This window comes from Fusarium fujikuroi, chromosome FFUJ_chr01 (assembly GCF_900079805.1).
Source record: "Fusarium fujikuroi IMI 58289 draft genome, chromosome FFUJ_chr01".
Classification (NCBI taxonomy): domain Eukaryota; kingdom Fungi; phylum Ascomycota; class Sordariomycetes; order Hypocreales; family Nectriaceae; genus Fusarium; species Fusarium fujikuroi.
The window spans coordinates 1,113,141-1,131,585 of record NC_036622.1 but is presented as its reverse complement, the minus strand read 5'-3'; the positions used below and the strand labels follow the sequence as shown (position 1 = coordinate 1,131,585).

Genomic DNA, 18,445 nt, shown 5'->3' with positions numbered 1-18,445 from the left:
CACTCACTCTCTTCTCGATACAATAAACCTCGACTCCTCCACAAATATTCATCAGACCTCATATAAACACTACAACATACTAATCAAGTCGGGCACTTGATTCTTTTCTTTTGTGCGGTTGACTCCGCCCAATTTCGAATCTCTCGTCTCTTACACACACAAAATGGCTTCATCTTCATCTGCTGGCTGGGAACCCTCCTCTTGGCGCTCAAAGCCCATCAAGCAGTCGCCCAATTACCCTGATGCAGAGCCTCTGGCCAAAGCTGTCGAGGAACTGACCCAACTTCCTCCTCTGGTCCACCCCAATGAGATCATCGCCCTCAAAGCTCATCTTCGCGATGTCGCACAAGGAAATGCTTTCCTTCTCCAAGGTGGTGATTGCGCAGAGCTCTTTGACTACTGTCGTCAAGGCCCTATTGAGAGCAAGATCAAACTGCTACTGCAAATGAGTGTTGTTCTCATTTGGGGAACCAACAAGAGAGTTGTGCGAATTGGCCGAATGGCTGGTCAGTATGCGAAGCCGAGATCTAGTCCTACCGAGATGGTCGATGGAAAGGAAGTCCCTAGTTTCAAGGGCGATATCATCAATGGCTTCCGTCTCGAAGATCGAGAGATCGATCCCAACCGCCTTGTGAAGGCCTACCACCACTCTGCTGCAACCCTCAACTACATCCGTGCTGCTCTCGCCTCTGGCATCGCTGATCTTCATCGACCTCTCGACTGGGGCCTTGGACACGTGAGAGACCCAGAGCTCAAGGAGAAGTACTCAGCTATTGCTTCAAGTATTCAGCAGACCCTTCGCTTCCTGCAGGTCATTAATGCTCGTCCCGGAGAGCTCGACTCCGTTGAGCTTTTCACTAGCCATGAAGGTCTTCTTCTCGACTACGAGCAGTCTTTGACTCGTTTGCTTGAGAAGCCTACTGCCAGAACCTCAAGCCCTACTCCCGTAGCTGATGACGGCGAGAAGAAGGAGTACTATGATACCTCTGCGCATTTCATCTGGATTGGTGACCGTACTCGCCAAATCGATCATGCCCACGTTGAGTTCTTCCGTGGAATTGCTAATCCGATTGGTATTAAAGTCGGTCCTACAACGCCAGCTTCAGACCTTCTTTCTCTCCTACGCACGTTGAACCCCTCTCGCGAGCCTGGAAAAATCACCCTCATCACTCGCTACGGTGCTGCCAAGGTGCGCGATCTCCTCCCCATGCATATTCGTGCGGTTGAGGACTCCGAGTACCGTCGCACGGTTGTCTGGCAATGCGACCCTATGCACGGCAACACACTATCCACTCCCACAGGCATCAAGACACGTCGTTTCGGCGATATCTACCGTGAGCTTGAGGAGACACTACGCATCCACAAAGAGGAGGGTAGCAACCTCGGTGGTATGCACCTCGAGCTCACTGGCGATGCTGTTACAGAGTGTTTGGGTGGCAGTGAGGGATTGGATGAGGATGATTTGTCGACAAACTACACTAGTTTCTGTGACCCAAGACTCAACGAAAAGCAGGCCCTTGAGTTGGCTTTCCTGGTTGCGGATCATTTCTCTAGAGAGAACAAGGCACGATCAGCCTGAGCATATGAGAGACTCAAAAATTTGACATGAAGAAAATGTACATTGGAACAAAACGGAGCAGTAAATATCATGGTAGCAACTTGGGAATGAACCGAAAAATGAGACTTTGAAACACTTGGATGGGCGTGAGAAATATTGAGTGATAAACACAGCACTGACGGCAGTGATTATGTGTTTTGGTACCTTCTTTCATCTCTAATCTAAGCATACGGGCTTGTCCTTCAAAACACAAGTTAATTCATATCATGTCCATCTCAAATTATTGTGCTGCCGTTACGTGAAAACTGTCATATCTTGAATCTCCTCACACCCTCACTCTTGCCAAGTCAGACCAGAATGATAGTCTGCGCCGCCTCGAAAGCATCGCCCTTCTCCAGCTTCTGCCATCCCTTGACAGAGCCGGGCTCAACACAGAGCATGTTCTTCCAACCGTCCTTGGGAGTAAAGTCCTTGATGCCGGCTGACTTGTCGACCCAGGGGTTCCAGACGACAACCTGGTCGAGGTTGTCACGGACGATACGGAAACGGGGAGTGCCAGACTCGGAGATGACGACTGGGTGAGAGGGACCCTTGGCGGGGGTGTAGATGGAGTCGGTTTCGGCGGAGAAAGTGACGGCGCCGGATTGGGTCGCCTCTGAACTGGAGACCTTGGAGAAGTAGACGGAGTCCTCGAGACCGGTGACCTCTGTGGAAGAGATGTCCTGAGACAAGTTAGCTATGATATCCCATATACAAGCATGTATAACATACGCCGATCTTGAAGTAAGTGTGAAGAAGAGTCTGGAAGTCGAAAGCAGTGTCACCATCGTTGGTAACAACAATAGTGGTGTTGAGACTCTCAGGGTCAAGGGAGACACTGTAGATAAGAGCAAACTTGTAGGGCCAAAGAGCCTTGAAGTCCTCACTGATGCTCTCGGACGAAAGACCAAAGTCGAGCTTCACGCTGGAGCTAGAGCCCTCGCTGGTAGACTTTCCAAGGAACTCCCATCGCGAATTACGAGCAAAGCCGTGCTGGGGAAGCTTGGCTACGGGTTCGTGGTCGGGGGCAGTGCCGAAGACCTGGAGGTACATAGATTAGACAAGTTATCATGAGAGAGTGTTGTGGTGTTGTCGTACCGGGAAGACGATGGGAATACCTCCTCGGACAGCAGCACTTCCGTCAAGGGCAGCAGACTCGCTGACCCAGAGCTTCTCAGCCCCTGAAGCATCCTTCCAGCTGATGACAGTAGCGCCATGGAGAAGAACCTCTACGCTCTCGCCGGTGGGAAGAACGGCCTTGACACGGGAGTTATCATGGGTGATGTCGACGGTGGGTTGAGGAGGAGCGGCGGGGGTAGAGGCGAGAGCCGAGGGCTTGTTTGGACGGTCGACCATTGTGAATGTTCTTGGTAGGATCAAGGGAGGTAAAGAAGAGGTTGAGCTTTGGAGGAGATGGAGCTGGTAGAAGTGAGGTACTAGGTAAAGAAGTAGAGGTAGGTAGGGTAGTGGCGGACTGCTCAGGTGGGGTTGAAGGGTCTGAGTGGGGGTGAAGGTAGAAAGAACAAGTCAAGAGGACAAATAAAGTGACAGGACTCTAGAGCAGTAAAACACGAGGCTGAAGGGCCTTATAAAGGTAGTGCTCAGTCTCTTTTCCCCTGTAGCTTTGGGCTTAGGTTGGTTCGCTGAGGCAAAGTTGTATCTGTAAGATGCGATCCCATGCCGTGGATGCTTCAAGTCTGAGAGGAGGTCGATACCATGTAGGCAATGGCGGGGTAGCTCAAGACAGCCAATGAAGACCCAGGATCAAGCTGTTTAGTGGAGATCTGCTGCTAAAGTTAGAGCTGTTACCGGCCACACTCAAAGCTGAAACACGTCTCAGATATCGGCTTGTGATACATCAAACCACAAAAATATATCACCAAAGAGCCAGAATCTAGCATTTGGTTGGTGAGGAAGCAGGTCTGACTTTTGAATTTAGGCATAACTAGACTTCCCATAGCTGCCTATACGAAAAACTCACTCGCAAATCTCATTGCCTCGTTGTGAGCGTCATGTACTAAAACAGTCTCGGAAATACAGTTTCACAATGCAACGGACAGACCGTTGAAGCAGTCAAAGTTACACAAAATTGGTACACCTGCCAAGACTCTTACTTAATCGGGTATCTATACGCTGCTATATGTTTCATCATGACACTTGACCAACTAAATTTCTCTTTCTCTCAACCACTCTAGCTAGGGGTATATATCATGCCTCGGTATAGTTTCCAAAGCCACCACTCACGGCATCCGCAGTTCGCTTGATCGATAACACCTCTTAATTCTCCCGGCGCTGGTTCTCTTCGTCGTCGTGGGGAGCAAACATGGCAGCGTTGTTACCTTCGCCGCTCTGTCCACTTGAGCTTCCACTTCGATGCTCAACATGTCCCTTCTCTTCAACCTCCTCAATGCCAATGAGAAGGTTGCCATTGTTGTCATATCGTCGAGGTTCGATCTTGGCCTGCTTGACGACATCGAGTGCGCCTTGGAAACCATGCCCCACCTTCTGAAAGATAGTATCCATTTCTTCCAGAGATCGATATGCAGTCTCAGGGAAGAAAAAGTAGACCGAAGGAACCATGATGGCGTTGATGACTGCAAAGATGACATATGTGTTGGATCCAATGTTCTCAAATGCAGGAGGAGTGATCATGACCACCAGCCAGTTGAAGATCCAGTTACTTGATGTTGACAGAGCGTTGGCAGGCGCACGGATGCGAAGAGGCGTGATCTCAGCAGGGTACAGCCAAGTCATGCCAAGCCAGCCAACGGCGAAGAATGAGTTGAAGACAAATAAGAAGACAATTCCAACAATCTGACAAGCCTTGGCATCGCTGGAGCCAACTCCAGCAAGGATAGCCATGGATGCACACTGGCCTGCTGCGCCAAAGAGCATCAGCTTTCGACGGCCAACCCGCTCAACCAGCCAGATTGCAGGGAGTGAGGCCAAGAAATATTCGGTACCGTTCAGAGCGGCCATGAGTAGAGGCATATGGCCAGTCATACCAAGTCCAGCATAGATGGTAGCAGCATAGTAGGTAATCAAATTGATACCAGAGATCTGCCCCGATGTCAGTCACTATTCAATTCATAAGAGTGCATATATATGTCTTACCTGTTGGAACATTTGATTGATATAAGCGATGAGAGTACGGTGAAGGTTCTTGTTGTGGTTTCGAGAGAACAAGTCTGAGAATGATCCCTTACTCATCTCTGCAGCTGTCTCCTTGATGGCCTTGAACTCGTTGTCCACATACTTGCTCTGAACATCCTGGTTGGCAATGGCAGCAATAACTTCCTTTGCATCTTCATCACGTCCCTTGAGCACAAGCCAGCGGGGAGATTCTGGAAGGTTCATAACAAAGGCCATGATGACTAGACAGAAGACAATCTGGAACGCCATTGGGAAGCGCCAGCAGGCAGAGGTGTCTTGCGCAAAGTACATGCCGTAGTCGACCCAGTACGAGATGGTAATGCCGAGTGTGATGAGCGCTCCCTCGATCATTACCAATTTACCACGTTTATGGGCGGAGCAGGTTTCCGATTGCCACATAGGAACAGTAGATGTGTTGCCGCCGTTACCAAGACCAGTGATGATTCGTCCGACGATGAAGTGTTCCAGAGTGAACGCAGAAGCCTGAAGAGCAGCACCAACAACCATGATTGTGGTACCGAGCATAATCATTTTCCTGCGGCCGAGCTTGTTTCCAAGAAAGATGGTAGCGATGGCACCAAAGAAGCAGCCCAGGTTGTAAGACGAAACAGCGATGCCTTGATAGTTGGAGCGGTCCTTTCGAACAGCGGCAGATACGGTGGGATCATCGCTGTGCATGTCTGGGAATTGCTCCATGAAAGGTGCCATTGTCAAGATACCACCCATGACACCTTGGTCTATATCAAATGTTAGTATCTGCTACCATGGCCTGTCTTGGAGCCGTTTGTGCGAAAGTGGTAGGTATTACCATAGCCAAAGAGCAGGAAATCGGTTCCAGCAATGGTACTGATAGCATAGTTGAGGGCCTGGCCTCGGAGGCCAAAGTACTTCTTGAACATGATGAAGAGTTCGAAATCGAATAATGTCTCTTCAAACTCAGGGCCACTGGGACGGCAACGAAGGTTGGTATAGAGAACGTGAGAACGATTGAGGCCGGGGGATAATCGGGCTTATAAAGAAACGCAAGCTCGAGGATCTTGTATGTCGTACTGCAGAAAACAGAGTCATGTAAAGTATTACTCGACACTGGATCCACGGCCTCTGGGTATCCACCCCCAGGCCATGCAAGAAGCTGTTAACTGAGACGGACCTTGGCTACCCATACATTATTGTCTTGGCCTTGGCCGTTTATGACGGGTCCATCGGCCAAAAGTGATAGGGACTATGACCATACTGTGCATACAGTAAAGTATACCGAGATCCGCAGCCGTGTGCACCCATGCCCAGCAGGGCAATGATCCCTGCATTACGGCATTGTAAAGTTTTCAGGGTGTTTTGCGAACGAGTAAGTGACAGTTCAGCCCTGGAGGTACCTGTCTGGGTCTCTCCAGGTATGGTTTATTGCTTCGTCCCTTGACTGGCTGCTATTTAGAGAGTCAATACTATATCCTCCTGTATACTGTCACCCTGGAAGCATAAACTCGTGGAGAAGGCCCTAAAGTTTACCTCTCGCCTCCGCAGAAATCGGACGAGGACGAGTTGGGGAAGTAAACATGGGGAACTTTTGGGAGGCTGGAGCGTGGGGGATACGACGTCATCGCAGGTCCCTCAACACGATCTTCGGGGATATGAAAATCGGGGCACTCAAGGCGTCAGTGTTTTGAAAGCCTCTGATGGTCTCGTTATTGTCGCATTTTCTGATGTATTGGCCATGTCTTATGTTTCAAGGGTTCCTGGGGCATGAGCCTGTTTGAAATGTTTCCTCCAAACCGACCTTCAAACGTTGGCCTGAGCCATGATAGTTGGTTTGTGATGGATCTTTGAATCGTGATTGGGCCCTCAAGGAATCTCGACCGATATTAAACGAGAGTGGGTACTTCAACAAGTCAGAGGATTTCGCAGATTTTCCCGTCACCTCGGATGAAGTTTGAAATTCTGGATCCCTAAATGGAGAATCGAGATAAAATCTAGAGGAGACGGGAGGATGCGGTTTCTACACGTGATGTTGGATTGCGAGCAAGGAAGGAACCGTCAAAAGAGCATTCTTCCATCTTGCCAATGTCTTGGTATATGCTAGTATCGCCCAGTAATGAGGCTCTACTTTATTCAACTTTCCCATTGTTTACCTAGTGATCCTCATTCTACAAAACAACATTAACTGAAAAGAATCACTATATGGAGTTTACACAACGACCATCTCTGAATGCGACTACACAGTGCAAAACAGTACAATTTCAAGAATTGGCCGTCAATAACGGAACCGAGGGTCAGAAACGTGCCATTTACCGCACTTCAGTCCCTGTCACGTAACGTACACGCCAAGGTTCAACCTGCAGTCCACTGACTCCATCATGAACCCGCTGTAGATATCAACTGCCCAATCAGTTCTGATAGACAAATGCAAAGAAAAGGCCTCGCTGACCGTCTCTGCCCGACCCTCCGCTTTCAATTCCCCTTTATGGATGACAACAGCTATAGAACGCGGAATTGTTGAACCCCAGGACCCCGGATTGTTAGAAGTTGACGTCATTCTCTCCTCGGTGGGCCGAACAAAGTCAAAGCAATCGTGATGGCTGCTCAGATGAGATGAGATACATTCTCTCTATCTAAACAAGTGTCTGTAGTTCTCGGGTTGCCTACAATGGTTAAGAGCATTAAGCCTCAGCAGGGGCATCGCCATGAGATTCCCAAACTGGTCAGGTTCAAACGGACGCTTCAGCATTGATCGGTGCAACTGCCGGATGCCAGACCCTATCCATACACCAGTCAATGAGGGTTCTTCGGAAGGAAACCGATTCATCATAGCCTCCGAACTGAAATGGGCCAAGTTCTCGGTTTCCTTCTTACAGTGCAATCTAATTCTAAGATATGTTGTCCCATGTTGTTCATTGGCTGCTTTGTCGGACATTTTTGTGAGCCACTTGACTCTTTTGAGCAACCTTCTTCAACCTTCATCCAAGTTGAATTCAAGACAACGAGGGAAACAGACCATTGTGTTAAACCCGAAGCGTATTTTCTAACCGTTAGAGGCCCAATCCTATGACACGGCCTTTATGAGAGTACATATTGAACTGCCTTGTGATAGTGTTGTAAAGGCATCACCACTTACACCAAACCACGCCAATCCACTTTGAGTAACTGCTACCAATAAAATCTTCATTTTCAACCTCATGGCATCTACGATTTCTCAAACCTTTCTTTACCTTTAAGGTCCCTGTATCTCATGCCACGATCTTCTCAGGCGAGGAACTTTGATCAAAGGATTCAGTGAGAGACTTCAATGGTATCAAACCTGCAACAATCATCAACAACACAGACGTGCACATCATTACCGTGTTAGTTCCCCGCCATGGGAGTCTGCCTGACGTAGGGATCGAGCCGGCAGTTTTCCCTTGCTGTGAAGAACAGGATGGGGAGTAGCTTGCAGAACCCTTGACCCTGGTTCATCATCAAAGTTGGCATGCCAGGCAGCAGCAAAACGGCCAAATCTCAAGATGTACCGAGTCCATATTACTCAGCTGCTCGTAGAAACAGCACAGAATTTCACTGTATTGAAGCACAATAATGCAAGCTGATTCCCGAGAACCGCGTATCTCTACGATCTACCCTTTCTAGAACCTCAAATTCACACAGTATCACTTATGAAGTCTTTGTGTTACACCAAGATCAAAAACCATAATCGATAAACGACCCTCTTCCCCGTGGCACACTGCAGCTCTCTTTGTCGGATTACCCGTTTAGGAACATCCGAAGCTGCTCCCAAATATTACATTGACGATCCTCCACATTATCACATTATGCTTCCCCGTATTATCCTCATGCAGAATGGTGAATACATATACACGAGACGTGTGAGCCCGACTCGTAACTCGGACTGATTACCACTTTTGGTGGCAAGATCTCGCATGCATCAACTTGATTATCCCTCAACCATAATTGTAGGTACGCTGTTTCTTTCGACACATTGGCATGGCATATTCATCTCATCATTCCCTTGATTGTTTCTTTCCTACAGAATATGTAAATGTACAGATTTCCATGCAATGCTTCTAATGAGATAAGTGACAGGCTAATCAGGCAACTCTGTACATGGAGGTATTGTATTATAAGCAGTTCCCAAGAATAAAAACCCCAGCGCGCCGTTGACAATGCTTCCCGTCTTAAATTCATTTCCTAATCAATGCCTTCCACGTCGCTCTGCTTCGAAGAGTTCCCTCTTCATATCCATAAGCATGTCTTCTAGCTGGTAAACCTCATCACGGCTCAGTGCTGCCGCCTGCAATTGCTGCAATCCACCACGAAGAGTGTCCATGATCGACCTTGTCTTGTGTGGTACTGGTGTTTCTTCCTCCTCTTCATCGTCATCTTCTTTTGGCTCGGCAACTTCGTTTTGGCCCTCCTCTTCTGCTTGTAGCTGATCCTCCTGGACCTCTTCACCCGATTCGTTGTCAATTGGTATGACTTTCATAGAGTCCTCAATGACTTCATCAGGCACCTGAAACTCAGGCTCTTGGCTCTGCGAGGCTGCAAAGGACTCTGTCACCAGTTGTGACATGAGTTCTTCGTCCGTGTCCCCGTCATCGCGTGGATCGGTCGATTTTGACGTTGTCTGAGGCGCTTGAGAAGATGAGCGCGTAGACCTTTTGGTAGGCGATGCCTGGACTTCTCGGTTTCGTAGCACCTTGCCCTTTTGTCCAGCATTTCGTCTGGATGACCGTCGCACGGTTGGGATGGGTGAGGCCGTTTCTTGAGACGTCGACTGGCTATCTTCGACCTGTTCTGGTCCTGATGGGTCGGCCGACCGTCTCTTTTTGCGGCGTGTCTCGGCATACATAGCGCTCCGCTTTCTCTTCCTCTTGCTGTCAGTTTGGTTCGTATTTCGGCTTTCAGTCTTCTCTTGGCTTGATTCAACAGGTGTAGAGGGAACAACACTAGATGGCGAAGACTCCTTAGTGTCATTCTGTTCTGCTTCCACGGAGGTGTCTCCTTGGACCTCTATGCACTTTTCCGGTGATGCGTCGTTCTTTTTCTTCTCGGGAGAAACAGAGACTGAGTTGTACTTGTCGAATGGAAGATGGCATCTTCTAGATTCAAGTTCCACCACAAATCTCATGAGACTGCTTTCATCACCTTCACTGAGCGCGAAAGATGAGTCTTGATTCTGGCTGTTAGCCACCTTAGAGCCACTTTCAACAGCCTGATCGTCAGCAGCCTTTGCAGGGCTGCTCCTGGCATCCACAAATTCGTCATCTGCGGATTTTGGTGTTTCCAGAACCTGTGCTGGAGGCGGAGCGGTTCGTTGAGGGCTGTCCAGTTGGGTGAGGGCAGGCGGTTCAGTATGTTCCTCTTTAATCTCGTCCACATCTTGGCTAGGTGGCGCATCTGGTAGTGCCTCGACGTCTTCGGCCACCACTTCCTGACTATCGAGACTTGAAGGAATGACTTCCTCCTTCTTTGATGATTCTGCCCTCCTCCTGCGTCGCTTAGACCGTGTGGTCTTACCAGAGGTCTTGTTCTTAGCAGAAGGAGTCTCCACCTCAGCTTGGTCTTCATTAGTTTGTTGACTGATGGAGGGTGAACCAGGTGGTGAAGAAAACTGCCAGTTTACGATCGAGTCTCTAGCCTTTGATCGGGTTTGTATTTCAGATAGCAGAGGGTTGCGTCTCGGGTCTGGTGGTGATGAAGGTGGGTCGTTCAAGCCTTCAAGATGAAGTGCTTGGCCACGACGGGGAGTGGGTGTCAGATTGATGAACTCATCGTAGGAAGCTGCGCGTTCAGGAGTAGTTTCGAGTCTGCTGGGCTTTTGCATCTCGGCATCCTTAGAGCTCTCCTCGATCGCAGCTTGTGCTCGAGTCCGTGGGCTCGATCGGATGCCGGGATACAGGCTGGCATTTTCTTCTTGTCGCTCACGGACCTCCCTCTGCCTTTCAGTGAGATGTTGAGACTCTCCGACCAACGGTGATGAGACAATTGGAGCAAATTGGATTTGAGAGTTATCGTGACGAAGACGGGGTGTAGCTGTTCGCTTAGCCGGTTTTGCCTTTGTAGATTCAGGGGTGGCATCTCTGCGGCGCTTTCTAGTCGTCGCACCCCTGAGACTCATCTTCGATATGGATGGTGCAGGTGAGGCTGCTTGCTCAACGCCTTGCCCCGATGACTTGGCAGATGATAGGGCGACGAAGCTCAAATCTTCCTGCGTATCGACAAAAGTCTGTGCTTGGGCTCCGAACTCGCCACTGGAATGTTCCATGCCAGGGAACGAGACATCAACTCTTGGCCGCAAGGAAGCTATAATTGACTTGAGGCTTTCAGAGCAGTCCAAGCTCTCTTCATCCTTTACTAAAGCGTTCCACATCTCTGCCATCTTGTTGACGACGTGACGATGTTTACTTCTAAAACCTGCAGCGACAAGAGGCTCGACTGTGTTGAGGACTTTGTCCTCCAATCGACCGAGTGTTAATAACTGGCCACAAATGCTATCCCACAGAGTCTGCACCTAGAGATAATTAGCATGTAGAAGAGTACAACGCCGGAATAACTTACAGATCCAGATACAGGGGAATCACTGCGCAACATCTTATGCGCCTTTTCATCCTGAATCCATGGAACGAGTCCTGTTTGTAACTTGGGAAGGGTTTTGAAGCCATTTTGCGCAAAGGATGCAACAATGAAAGCGTTGACAGCCTCAAAGTAGGCCACCATCTTTTGATCGTTGCATTCGGCTTCGTTTTCGTAGAAGTATTTCATGCTCTGACCTTGAAGCTGGTAAAGATACTGGAATGGGTCAAATGAGGAGGATCGTGATGCCGTAGGAGGCGCACCCCAAAGTCGTCGTCGAGCAGCCTCCACAGCCTGACGATCTCGGGGTAGTTTGGCAATCTTGAATAGTGCGATCGCTACCGCCAGTGCCATCTGGTTTGATCTTTCAGAGTCCTCAAAGAAGTTGTCCGTAACAATCTTGGCGAGGGGCTCTACAAGGCCAAGTGCTCGACCTGCATCTCCAGACTCCTGAGCGATGTGATCGGATAACAAGTTGAAAAGAGAGAACCATTGTTCTTCAGGGAGCGTGGGGTGCGAAACAAGTCCTCGTTCGAGAAGTGATACTATCTCCCGGTATTCAGGACCAAGTAATCTCTCGCTGCTGGGTGGCAGCGAGCCGGATGGCGATGGGTTTTGGTCCAGCAAGGTACGAATGTTCTGAGCAGCGAGAACCCATGGACCGTATGGTGAAAGAGCGTCTCGCGGCAAGAGTCGAAGCATCTCTCTAGACAGCTCCACTCGAGCTCTTGAAGATTTGCCTTGGAAGAATGGATCAAAGACAGCTAAGAAGCACTCGGCGAGATCTTCATCGTCAGCCAATCCTGGTGGTTTGGAACAAAGGATAGAAAATAGGTGATAAAGCGGCGTCTGAACAGTGCCATTTGACTTGTCAGCTCGATCAATCCGGCTAGGAGTTGAAGCAGGCTCAAAGGTATTAGCAAGAGACATGGATAGCTTCTTCTCGGTGAAGGGGAGCAGCCCAAGGTTGCGGACAAGGACGTCCACATAATGCCTGACACTTGACAAATATTTTGTTCCTGCAGACTCAGACCCTTCGGGCAACCCGGTCGACCACACCTTGGACAACAAATCGAACGCTTGGGCGATGAATCTCGCTGTCTCATCGGTCACCTTGATATCCTTTGCCGAGGCGACAGCAATAGAACCAACGAAAGCTTGCCAGAGCCTATAGGCCAAACTTTCGGTGTTAGCCAAGTCGTGGAATTTCTTCTCCAAAATTGGCCCAACAAGGCCAAAGATTTTCTCAGAATTTCGGCGAGCCCATCTTGAGTCGATTGAGGGCAGTTCCTCGGGGCTTATAGGAGCAACATCCCTGATCCGGTCATCTTTCCAGCTTCTCGGGGTCGAAACGTCGAGCAGTCCAGTCACGATTCGAGTCGCTTGCGTTACGGAGTCAGCAGAAAACTCGAGTTGCGCATCGGCTTGAACTAGTTGTTGCGTAATCGGCACAAGGATAGAATCCCAAGCAGCGTCGATCCATGTGACATCTTGACTAGGTCGGAAGGCATAGTAACACAGGTTGCAAATACCACCCATCACTGTTCTGCGAAGCTTCATGGCTTCCTCTGACTGCTTTGAACTGAATTTGCGCCGGAGTTGGCTTGCGAGGGGTTGTGACATTACACCTAGAGACTTTGGGGGCAATTTATTGCTGGTAATTGAAAGATAGACATAGCGATTCCAGGCGTAGTTGGCTTCTAGTTTGGTCTGCAACTCGGTACAGTTGAATGAGTCCTGCGCAATCTTGAACCATGGAGCAAAGTGTTGCCATCGACTGAGAGGGCACTGCAGGAAAAGGGTCACGGCACCCCATATCTGCGGAACAGTTGACAAGAGCTGTTTCTCTTTGAGCATGTTGTCGAGTCGCTGGATGTAATACTGTATGTAGATTTGTTTGTCCGCGGTCGATTGCAGAATCTCAGTCACTTTGCGCATCACAGGCTTCTCATTTCGCAGCGAAAAGCCAGCTTCCGTGCCCAAAAGAATTGCTTGTGCTCGAATGTCTCGAATCGGAGTAAGCATATCGTTAAACAAATCCTCTAACCAGGCCGTGTGGACAGCCATATGGTTTCGAGATTGCTTCACAAGACGCTTGTAAATCTGGATACGGCCCATGATGATACTCTTGCCAGTCAAATGATCCTCGATGTTGTGCAACGATGTGACTAGCCGACCGACTCGATCCGAAGACATGACTTTTGGGGAGAAGGACTGGAAAGCAACGACTTGCATGAGGTGGCGCGCCAGGTCTTTCGAGATTCCTGGGTCGGAGAAGCATCGAATGCAATGATCGATTATGAAGACGCCGAAGTCGGATGTGAGAGAAGAAGCAATGGCTGGAAAATGCAAAAAGGTCGTCAGAAGACTGAGGGCTTGGAATATGAGAGAAGAGTCAGGAGACCCCTCGTCCCTTTTGGATTTGACATCTCGTTCAATAAAAGACATGAATAGGCTCATTTTGTCTTGCAGAGCAACCCGGTCTGGTAGGTTGTTGGAAGCCTTGAGAGCACGAGAGAGCATCATGTATGCATCGAGTCGCGAGTCCCGGTCGGAGCCAGCGAGCTGTTTTATTGTCGAGTCCAACATTTCGGCGATACTAATCTGGCTTGAGAGGCCGTTGGGGTGGCCATTAAGAGGTGAAGCAAGAGGGTTGGGAGACGGTGACGGCTTCAAGATACCCTTCACGGGCCTCGATGAAGCAGAGGGTGTCGTAATCGGTGACGATCTGAAGAACTTGGACGCTTCTCGATATTCGGTATGGCTTGACCATTCGACCTTCTTCCTTATCCGCCTCGAGCTTGAATTGGTGTTGGTTGCCCCGTTCGACGATGGTGTATTAGCGCCTGGTGGTGTCTGGAGACTCAGTCTTGGGTCGATGGGACGACCGACTGAAGCCTTCATAGGAGCTAGTTTATCTGGTAAAGATTCTCGTGGAGGAGTTGGCGGTCGAGGAGATAGTTCGTCGAGGGTGGTGGCCTTGGCTGAAGATGCCATGGCTGCCAGGCAGCGCTGGCGATCTAGACAGCAGTGAATTGGCCAAGAAACCACTAAAAACGCATGCGAAAATTAAGGAGATTAAGATTGGAACAGTGAGTTTTGCAGCGACTAAAAAAGTGCAAGCATTTGTATATAATCGCAAAGAGAACGAATGAGTCGGTGTAAGTTAAGCTGGTGATATTGCGTAGCGTTGAGGACTTTGAGTAACTACCTGAGCCTGGAGCATCCGTAAGTAAATGCTTGACCGATCCGCGCTTCAATTCTCCGGGCCAACGCGCAAAGCGAACGCGATTTTTAGATGAGCAACCGCGAATCAATTAAAGATTCAGGGACCGTGCGCGTCAGACGCCCCAGAATCGGGCCCCTGTCCGTGCCTAATCGGTCTTTCATGGCTGAGGTAAGCGAAACTTTACGTGTTCCCGCTACAAGGCGCTATCGATAAAGTTCTAGGTACATTGGACCCTGTTGTGTCAGTGAAGCACATGCCAGAACATGGAGACGACAGACTTGGACCTCACTTCAATACTGGCCTTTTCATCAGTAAAGTCTAAAAGTTACATAAATAGAAGTGAGAGAGCAAATATGATGCCCTGTTACGATCTGAACACTTGCCAAATTCTCCAAATTTACCTCTAGTACTCCTTCTTAAAATGCAATACCACGTTTTGTTAGTGGCTGATGTCCAGTTTCCATCATCTTCTCCCCGCTCATCTTAAACCATCGTACCTACCATCAACATCCCCCTCTCCACTCACCATCGAATCATCATGGCCGCCCAGCAACCTTTTGGTATACCAACAGGGGCTAAGAAGCTCGAGAAGGTCACGGAACTGGTCGAAGCCCTCACCGCAGATCTCGAAGAAGATCAGTTTCTTCCAGATGGTGAGTCTCATGACTGACTGGAAAGCATATGAATGCATCATCTCCTAATGCTATAGACAGGCCGCGCCACGGCTCTGGACCAACTTAAATTATACAGCCGAGACCCCAGGAATGCCGAACCTCTCTACTCAGAAGCAGTCAGTACACCCCCGGTCCTCGTGTGAGGGCAAAAGGGTTTTGAGGTATTGCTAACTGTTGCCAGGGCTTCTCCATGCTCCTCCGCCATGCTTATGACAAACCATCTACCAAATCGGCTCGGGCTGCATTGAAGGTGATAGCTAATTTGATGCTCCTCGTCCCTCCTACGCGGCATATGTTTGTCGATAAGGGTTTTGCTCCCAAAGCCATCAAAGAACTAGACACTGGAAATTATGAAGATGAATTTCTCAACTCTCGTATCTTATTCCTTACCACTTATGAAACAAAGATCGATCTGAAGGAGCTCCTCGATAATGAGAAACTGGCCGATCGCATTATCAACAACCTAGCAAAGCATGCAAAGGAAATGGATACCAAGGCCAAGGCTGATCCCATGCAAGACATGGCGCTTACCGAAACCGTAAAGCTCTTGTTCAACGTTACACACTGGTGTAAAGAGAAGGCCTCGTTGTTCAATCCTGCAGTTCCTCATTTGATAGCCGTGCTGTTCAAGGCTGAAGTTTCCCAAACGAAGCCGCTTGACCCTCCAGTCGGATTCATCATCAACGGTTTCCTCAATCTTGACCTGAGTACCCCAGAGAGCCAGAACGCTCTTCACCCCAAGAGTGATCCCGAGAGGGTCGTATCTCGGGTGATTGACCTCCTAGATGTCTCCATTCGAACCATTCCCGACGAGCAGAAGGATCCTTCCGTTGTGCCAGTCCTTGGCCTCGTAAGATCGATATACGAGCATGCGCCTGATTCTACCAAATTTTTCATTCGTGAGAAGCTCTTGCCGACAGAGGAAGAGAGGAAGGATGTTCTCGGAAAAGGTCACAGCTTACCAGCCAAACTTCTCCAAAACAGCAATAACCCCATGGCCCCGTCATTGCGCAACCTGATCCAACATGTGCTCTTCGAGCTATCTGATAAGGATGCCTCTAAGTTTGTCAAGAACGTTGGCTACGGCTTTGCGTCTGGATTCCTTTTCCAAAACAACATCCCTATTCCAGCTTCGGTTGCAGAGGCTCACGGCGCAGGTGATGCGGCTAAGGCGCAGAAGCCAGTCAATCCCGTCACTGGCCAATTTGTGGATGCTGAGAAGCCGGTTGACGAGCCTGAGATGACGGAAGAAGAGAAGGAACGGGAGGCTGAAAGGCTCTTTGTGTTGTTTGAACGGTAAGTTCACACTTTCCATTTACTCACTCGTTGCACAGGGCTAACAGGCATTTAGATTGAAAAAGACAGGCATCATTGACGTTCAGAACCCGGTGGAGGCCGCCGTGAGGGAGGGTCGTTTCAGAGAACTCAAAGATGATGAGGTTGAAGAGCTTGAGTAGTAGTAAGCTCAAGTCAATTTGTCTTCTCATTATTAGCATATTGAGGTCTGGCGTCTCGGTCATCCAGCAGTGATCTCATATCAAGCGGAACCTTGCAGATTGGCGGGAACAAAAAGAAAGCATAGATACATACATTAGTTCAGGAGCCTTCGTTAAGAAACGCTCAGTCATATTGTAACAGAACGTATGGTCAACGTGTCAAACAAGTGGTCGATAAGGTAGTCGACTATTGTTCATTCTCGAATATAGTATATTCACTGATCACTGACTTGCGTCCAATGTTAACAAGTTCTCTACAGATGCTCCCGTTTTTCAAATTAATTCGTTCAGCAACCTAGAAGTAGTACATACATTATCTCTCTCACCTTGATCAATTTCCACCTACTTACTTTTTTCCACTAACTTTCAGGTCGCACATTCTCTACTGCTTCGGCTCTTACAGCTGCCAACACTGCCAACGCCTCGGGTTATTTGTTTATCTTCTCTTCTCAAATAGTCTGCTCTTCACATTTTCTTTACCCCGTGCAAGTCATTCAGGTGATATGTTTACGAGCACAGGTAAACCTCATGTTATCCTTATTTTAAACCTTTGATGATTTAATGAAGAGTCAAAGTCAGCGTCACGCAACACCATCCGCAACACGATTTTCCTACAACGAACAAACTCACACAAGGACCTGAATTCTAGAGAAGACCTCATCCTCGCGGCGGCAATCTCTTCAGTTCTCTTTCGCTCTCCAGCAAGATGCCGCCTCCCAAGTCTGTGCCCACTGTCTTCTATGCTCACGATAAATCCCATGCGGAGGAGCACAACGGGTAAGTTGTTAAGCTCCCTTTGGCCTATTAGTCTCACATGCTTACATGGAAATCTTAGGCCTCGTACTAGTATTGAGGGGAATGGTGATGACGAAGAAGAAGAGCTCATCCCAAAAATTATCTCTGACCTCGTGGATTATGCGAGTTCCGAAGACGAAGTCGATTCTCCTGGGCCTGTTAAAACTGAACAGGACCCTAAACCTGAGAAGCGCGCTCTCTCCCCAGAAGAAGAGAGTGAAGAAGAAGCTGCAGGTCCAAAGGCAGCTCCTCCAGCCAAGCGCCAGCGTCGCTCGCAAGTGAACAGTTCAGTCCCACCCCGTCGTTCTAAGCGTGTCGTATCCACTGCTAGCCTTCAGGATGAAGACACATCTGGTGTGAAGAAGGAGAAGCCTGTTGCTGCAAAGAGAGGTCGTGGCCGCCCTCCAGCCAAGACCAGAGTGACCAAAACTGAAACAGCCTCAAAGAGAAGCCCTCCTGCCAGAAAGAAGGCTACGCGTGCCGAGTCTACTACCGAATGGGAGGTTGAGAAAATCATTGATTCGCGGGTTGACGCTGATTCCAAGGTACTCTACTACCAGGTCAAGTGGAAGGGTTTTGGCAACAAGGAGAACACTTGGGAGCCTAAGAAGAATCTGGGCAAATGCAGCAAGCTCATCAAGGCTTTTGAGAATGAGCAGTGAGGGGACTATGATAGCATGAGCTATGAACTAGTTGACAGTGACGGGGACTTTTTGGGAATGAATCAAATTACTGGGCTGTGGTCATGGGGATAACTGCTAGAGGCATCTAACAAGGAAAGGTCTGGCGACAATTGCTTTATGGGAAGTGAACCACTGGATTCAAAGCGAGCGAATGGGAACAGTATCTAGATGGGATTATTTTGGTGATTACTTCGATACAGCGTTATCAAGGCCTTTTAGCATAGGAGAATGGAGCTCTAGCTCTCTTTTATCGAGACTGG

The 18,445-nt window shown here is 48.9% G+C and overlaps 6 protein-coding genes; 3 read left to right on the top strand and 3 right to left on the bottom strand.

Moving 5' to 3' along the window:
* Nucleotides 1-163: 163 nt before the first annotated feature.
* FFUJ_01718 (related to DAHP synthase class II) lies at nt 164-1,579 on the top strand (the record flags this gene model as incomplete). The annotated part of the gene is made up of 1 exon (XM_023575595.1): nt 164-1,579. The coding sequence occupies one exon, from the start codon at nt 164-166 to the stop codon at nt 1,577-1,579; it is 1,416 nt and encodes a 471-aa protein (XP_023423873.1).
* A 326-nt stretch (nt 1,580-1,905) lies between these two features.
* On the bottom strand, nt 1,906-2,953 carry FFUJ_01719 (related to P.ciliare possible apospory-associated protein; the record flags this gene model as incomplete). XM_023575584.1 has 3 exons in its annotated part: nt 1,906-2,280; nt 2,330-2,638; nt 2,696-2,953. The coding sequence occupies 3 exons, from the start codon at nt 2,951-2,953 to the stop codon at nt 1,906-1,908; spliced, it is 942 nt and encodes a 313-aa protein (XP_023423872.1).
* A 921-nt stretch (nt 2,954-3,874) lies between these two features.
* Nucleotides 3,875-5,649, bottom strand: FFUJ_01720 (probable sugar transporter; the record flags this gene model as incomplete). XM_023575573.1 has 3 exons in its annotated part: nt 3,875-4,657; nt 4,712-5,487; nt 5,559-5,649. The coding sequence occupies 3 exons, from the start codon at nt 5,647-5,649 to the stop codon at nt 3,875-3,877; spliced, it is 1,650 nt and encodes a 549-aa protein (XP_023423871.1).
* A 3,278-nt stretch (nt 5,650-8,927) lies between these two features.
* On the bottom strand, nt 8,928-14,305 carry FFUJ_01721 (related to telomere length regulator protein rif1; the record flags this gene model as incomplete). XM_023575562.1 has 2 exons in its annotated part: nt 8,928-11,246; nt 11,294-14,305. The coding sequence occupies 2 exons, from the start codon at nt 14,303-14,305 to the stop codon at nt 8,928-8,930; spliced, it is 5,331 nt and encodes a 1,776-aa protein (XP_023423870.1).
* Nucleotides 14,306-15,075: 770 nt separating this feature from the next.
* FFUJ_01722 (uncharacterized protein) lies at nt 15,076-16,668 on the top strand (the record flags this gene model as incomplete). XM_023575550.1 has 4 exons in its annotated part: nt 15,076-15,190; nt 15,251-15,342; nt 15,393-16,507; nt 16,563-16,668. 4 exons carry the CDS (start codon nt 15,076-15,078, stop codon nt 16,666-16,668), a joined length of 1,428 nt encoding a protein of 475 aa, XP_023423869.1.
* A 745-nt stretch (nt 16,669-17,413) lies between these two features.
* Nucleotides 17,414-18,164, top strand: FFUJ_01723 (uncharacterized protein; the record flags this gene model as incomplete). XM_023575539.1 has 2 exons in its annotated part: nt 17,414-17,484; nt 17,543-18,164. 2 exons carry the CDS (start codon nt 17,414-17,416, stop codon nt 18,162-18,164), a joined length of 693 nt encoding a protein of 230 aa, XP_023423868.1.
* Nucleotides 18,165-18,445: the final 281 nt, after the last annotated feature.